This window comes from Orycteropus afer, unplaced genomic scaffold (assembly GCF_000298275.1).
Source record: "Orycteropus afer afer isolate SDZICR_OR568_19922 unplaced genomic scaffold, OryAfe1.0 scaffold00071, whole genome shotgun sequence".
NCBI classification, from domain to species: domain Eukaryota; kingdom Metazoa; phylum Chordata; class Mammalia; order Tubulidentata; family Orycteropodidae; genus Orycteropus; species Orycteropus afer.
The window spans coordinates 6499311-6505021 of record NW_006921658.1 but is presented as its reverse complement, the minus strand read 5'-3'; the positions used below and the strand labels follow the sequence as shown (position 1 = coordinate 6505021).

Genomic DNA, 5711 nt, shown 5'->3' with positions numbered 1-5711 from the left:
CTTCTTTTCTGGGAGTGCCTTTTTTTTTTTTTTTTTTTTGTAAAGTTTGTGATGAATGGCTGTAATTTATTTCTACCCAATTTGAATACTGCTGCCTTGTGTGTTTAACTGGGCAAGCAGAGGGGACTGGTTTGGTTAGGAGGCAGTGGCTGAGAAGCCCTGGGCAGGCGACAGAGGGCAAAAAGAATCCAGACCAATTTGTATGCAGTATATTTTACTCCCATGAAATAAAACACATTTTTTTTTCATATTTGCTGAAAAGAAAAACAATAATATTGTATGAAATGTTATACACAGGGTAGGTTGTACATAGCAGTTTCAGAAACATCATTGCATCCACCAGAAAAACTATTCTAAAACTGATATTCACACATTTTTTTTATAATAATAATATGTTAGAAACATACAGTGTGGCATTTAGTATATACATTCCCTTGCTCGCAAGCGAAAAATCCTAATCGCTTCTTTATAACATGCTTTATTTTAAAGCTAACCTTTAAAAACACTGTTGTGATATTACTAACAACTGCTTTTATAAAATTAATTTGACATTTCGATATATATACATCCTTTCAGTCATTTTAATGTTAACAATGCTAAACTTAAAAAATAACAAGCTTATAGTAATGTTAAAATGTCATATCCAGTCAAATATTTGTGTGTATGTGTGTGTGTATATATACATATATACATACATACACACATACATACATATGTGTGTGTCCTTGCAACTGTTGGAAATACTTTTTAGTGAAGATGTCAGACACTGAGGAAATTCCTTTGAAATCAAAGGATCTCTCTCTTTCATTCAGTGGTTTCCTTTTTCCAATCTTCTCTTTCTCTCCATCTCTTTAGTGCCCACAAGTTTCTAGCATAATTCCCAGTCTTTCAAGGTCGGAGTTGCCCAGTCTGGCACGGTCCTAGGCTCCAGGCGCTGAGGGTGCGGCTCACACAGGCCGGTCCACGGCGTACTGGCAAGCGCTCAGGTTGGACGCTGGATTCTGGACGCTGGCATAGCCGAAGCTGGAGTGTTGCTTTGCTTTCAGTCTCAGGCTGGCCAGGCTCGAGTTACACGTGTCCCTATAAACGTATGGAGGAGTCGGTGGCGCATAAGGACAGGCCGGCGTCGGCACAGCGGAATTCAGCGACGGGCTGCTCAGGTTGTTCAAGTTATTCAGGCTGTTGAGGCTGGATCCCGGAACACCCGTCACTGCTGAGGGCACCATGCTGGAGGACATGCTCATGGACGAGATGGAATTGGGCGGGGAGAACATGCTCTGTGACGACAGGGGATTGACGTTCATGGAGTTGAAGAAAGGGAAGCTCTTGGTGGACAGGGAGGCCGATGTAAGGCCCTTGGCGGCCCAGTTGTTATACGAATAGCCGGGGTACATGTCGTCGTAGGGTTGCATGAGCCCATTGAACTGAGGCCCAAAGCCATTCTTGCACAGCTCGGCCTGTTGGTTGCGCTCTCGCTTTCTCCATTTGGCCCTGCGATTCTTGAACCAAACCTGAGTTGGGGGTAGGGTGGGGGGTTAGGGAGCAAACAGACGCCAAAAGGAGTATTAGTCAAACCTTCATTCCAGAAAGCACCTGACATCACCCCCATCTAAGACACACACACACACACACAATCTCGCAGCCCTGTTACCCCTCCCCCCCAAAACTCCTCCCAAGCTGCCGGTTTCCCCACGCGGCTCTAGTCTGCCATCTGAGGCTCTGAGCTGCGCCACAAACCCCAACCCAAGGCTTGGCAGCCTGCGGGCCGCTTGATCGCTGACCCAGGCCCTCCTCCAGGTCCAAAATCACTTAATGTAAAATAAACGTGGGGCAGCCGGCTTTCGGTGCAACCCCTGCCGGGTCACCTTGCAAACCTGCTTCCATCCCAAAGCCACAAGACCAGTGATGAAGACGAGAGGTTGGGAGGGCACCAGCAGCCAGCTCGGTCTCCCACACACCTCCTCTCTCCACTCCTGGACCTCGGCTGTTGCTCCCCACCCTCTGGAACATATGTCCTCAACAGCGCCGGCCGCAACTCCCATCCCCTTCCCAGCCTAGCAAAACATCTAAATAACAAGCAAAAGATCACCTCCCAGACAGCTCGTTAAACGCCACAAGCTTGGCATGTAAATCTCTGGGAACCCTGAATCGGTCGCTCGGCAGCCTCCTCCTCCTCCTTCCTTCGCCGGCTCCTGCTCACCTTCCGCCCACCCAGGGTAGGCCCGCGCGCTCTGCGCAGCCCTGCACCGCCTCTCCATTGTGCAGGCTACTGCCCAGGCCCGCCAGCCCCCACCCGCGACCCGTGGCCTCGCCGCAACCTCTTTCCCAATCCACATCTGGACGGCCCGTCGCCCCAGACGGCGACTTTTGTGTATTGGAGCTAGGTTTGGCCGGAGATCTCAGAGCTGACATCGGTGATGTTTCACATTACACATCTCCGCCAGGTCCAGACGCCTAATCCGCACCCCTCTCCTTTTTCCCTTTCATTCTGGTTTTCTTTTTATCCCTCTTCCTTTTTTGCGCCCGACTGCTATAAAAAGCACGCCTTACTCCCACTTGGCTAGGCAGGCAACCCGCCTGAAAGACTAAGCCAGAGAGCTAGAACCGAGCACGGCGGCGGCGGCAAGGGGCCAGGAAGCGGATGCAGACAAGCCGGAGGGGAGGAGGCTTTCCCGAAAGATCCCAGAGAACCTGAAGATGGTGTTTTAATTTTAATTACTCTTCGTTTCTACTCTAGGCGGTCTAAACTTTGCCCAGAAGAGAAGAGTACGTGCGAGGCCCGTTCCCTTCACGAGTCGGCGAGATCATGAAAGACTGACCTTGCGCAAAACCACTCGGCTCCAGCCGGAGCCCTCGCTCGGCGCAGTTAAACTAAAACCATTTTCAACCTCATGCCGGCTTTTATCCACCAGCATAGACTCACTCCTGCACAAATGCCACCCACAGAGAGCCTTGGTTCCCTCTGCTTTGGGAGTGCATTTTGGCCTTTATTCTTTCCTTCCCCCGCCCCTTCTTTTCTGCTTTCTCTTACCTAACTGGGCATTTATTTTTCTCTCCATTGTATATGTATATAATATGGATCCTGATTGTTTTCTGCATCCAGAATCCTAACAATTTGGAGTTTTTCACCGACAAGGATAAACCACGATGTTGCTATTGAGTACTTTATTTATGCTTACTTTTGCCAATGCATAAAATACAGATTTGCTACAAAGTTAAGGTAAGCCTTCTTTCTCTCTCTCTCTCTTTTTAAATAAAACTATGATTATAACTAGGAGGTGGGTGTTAGGAACAAATTCCAAAGTGTTCAACTCCTGAGAAAAGATAAATAAACCAAACGGAAAGCTTTTCTTTCTTCTTTCTTTCTAAAAAAGAAATTATATATATATGTGTGTGTGTGTGTGTGTGTGTGTGTGTGTGTGTGTGTATACATACACCCAAGCAGTATTTGGGTATTTAAACTTTCCTTTCAGAGATCATAAAACCAGAGGATAGGGTGTGAGAGAACTGAATGACCGAAAACCCTCAAAGACCGTGTAAGGAGGGAGTCGAGAGAGAAAAAGCCGTGGCGTTCCTTTCCGGGAGGTTTTTGAGAGAGAACCAAACCTTCTGTGTCTCAGGAGGGTTTTCCTTGTTAAGACATACAGGTTGGAGCCTGTTCTCCGCTCCTGGCCTGGAAGGAATTTTCTTAGCCCTTGCCTGGAGATTGCAAGCTCGGAACACAAAGCCCTGCGTAGGGGAATGCCCACGCGGCCTAGCCGGGGAGGGCGCATGGCGGCGGGGCAGTGCGTCCGGGCCACTCCGGGGTCCTGCCCCAGGCCGTTGGCCAGGCCTCGGAAGGGGAGCTGGAACCTTGCAAACTGGGCCGCCGAGTGCCTTCTAACTTTAAAGAGGCTCTCCCACAGTGTCCCCCCACCTCTCGACAGCGCGGCCTTCCTCTCCCCCTAGTAATCTACAATACGTGCGTCTCTCCAACGCCCCCACCCCTCCCTTCCAGGCTCCCTGCGGGCTCCTACCCGGACTCGGGCTTCAGTAAGGTTGGTCCACACGGCGATTTCTTCGCGCGTGGACATATCCGGGTAGCGGTTCCTTTGAAACGTAGCCTCCAGCTCCTGCAGCTGCTGGCTGGTGAAGTGTGTCCGCTGCCGCCGTTGTCGCTTCTTCTTGGACGGATCCTCGGTGCCCACGTCCTCATTCTTCCCTTGCTGGCTCTTATCTTTCTCTGAAAACGAAACACACAGAAGCTCCCGTCAGCTAGTCCAATCGCAACCTACGAACTGCAACTGGACAGGGTGGCAGAGGTCTCAGAAAAGCCGGCCTGCTTTCCGGGGGAGTAGTGCCCCGTCCAGGGACGCAGGGAGCGCTGCGTCTGTGGGGTGTGCGGACTTGTGAGGGAGCGCGCGCCCCGTGTTCTCCCCTCCCCCAGCGCCGCACGTGTTATTTACATGTTTATCTCCGCACCGCGGAACAGTCATTTTTATAGCCAGTTCCTTCAAGTGTATTTTTTACACCCCTACACAGACACATCAACTCTCCCGGGACACGCACACGTGCACGATTTACAGACCCTCCCTAGTGGAAAGCTCAAATTGCGATGCGATTTCAGAAAGCTTGGAAATGCAGACATTAGGCTTCAGTTAGGCAATCAAGTCCCCCGTCCTTCTAGAAAAGGTGCCTCGTCGCGAAGAGTATTTCTGAAGCGGAGTTTCAGAAATACTTTTCTATTGAGTGGCTCTATTCCGGAGCTGAAAGCCGAGAGAAGTACAGGGACAGAGGAAAGGCGGTCTCTGAGCTTCCTCGAATGGAGATGCTGGGATTTTTGCGACCCAGCAAACCGAAGGGAAGCCAGGATAAGAAGATATAGGGTGGCAGAATTGTAAGAAAGGGACTTGGAGGTCATCAGAACCCTGGCTCCGGAAGTTCTACGGACAGCAAGCTGGACGCCTACTCCCACCACGACCCCCTAGAAGGGGCACGACCTGCAGTGGGCGCCTGGCGGCGCGGGGAGACTGGGCGGGGACACCAGCGGGGCGGCTTGGCGCCTTACCTGCGGCCTCGGGGCTGGAGGTGTCGGAGATGGTGTGTACCTCCAGCCTATGTTTGGAGGAGTCCAGGGAGCGGGGCTGCCCGGGAGCCAGAACTGAAGCCATGGCCAGCGGCTGGGGATGGTGACAAGAGGAAGAGGACAAGGAAGCTGCCGACAGCTTGGTCCCTGCTGCTCGGTGCTCCAAGTGCAGCGGGCCTTTCATGCAGTTCATGGACGAGAGCGTGGGCCGCCTACAAGTCCCAGGCTCCCGCCCCGCGGAGCCCCAGTGGCCGCTGTCTCCCGCTCCTGGTAGCTCTATAGGCTCGGAGTTTCCCCGCCGTCACCGCCGTGGGCACTGCCAGGGGACGCGCACTGCCGCAAAGCAACCCCCGCCAAGTCCTCAAGCAGGGCCGCCCTGGTCTCCTGCGGATGGCTCAAGCGAAAAAGTCCAGCAGCCGAAAGTCAGCGGTCAGAGACATGGGGATGTGGGCAAGAGGACACAGCTCGGAGGGTCTTTGGGGAGCTGGCTTCCAAGCTCCGAACCGAATCAAGAGTGGGCAAAGACCCCCTTCCTCCCTCCCGCCCTCTCCGAAGCACCCCTCCAATAAGGAAAGCTAAACGCTGATGGCGCTGAGAAAGGCAAGCTCTGCCCGCCCCCCGCGTAGCAGCCCTGACAGCGAAGTGT

At 52.3% G+C, this 5711-nt stretch overlaps 1 protein-coding gene across 1 annotated transcript; it reads right to left on the bottom strand.

Annotated features, from left to right (window-relative positions):
* Positions 1-947: 947 nt before the first annotated feature.
* Positions 948-5258, bottom strand: PITX2 (paired like homeodomain 2). Its single transcript, XM_007940746.2, has 3 exons — positions 5048-5258; positions 4017-4222; positions 948-1511 (listed from the first exon to the last, which is right to left on the bottom strand). The coding sequence occupies exons 1-3, from the start codon at positions 5256-5258 to the stop codon at positions 948-950; spliced, it is 981 nt and encodes a 326-aa protein (XP_007938937.1).
* Positions 5259-5711: the final 453 nt, after the last annotated feature.

Bases quoted from the DNA above. Each gene is read 5' to 3' on its own strand.
- PITX2 (XM_007940746.2), bottom strand. From the start codon at position 5,258: ATGAACTGCATGAAAGGCCCGCTGCACTTGGAGCACCGAGCAGCAGGG. The intron at 4,223-5,047 runs GTAAGGCGCCAA...TTTCGTTTTCAG, and splicing joins CTCCAGCCCCGAGGCCGCAG to AGAAAGATAAGAGCCAGCAA. The intron at 1,512-4,016 runs GTAGGAGCCCGC...CCCCCAACTCAG, and splicing joins TTACTGAAGCCCGAGTCCGG to GTTTGGTTCAAGAATCGCAG.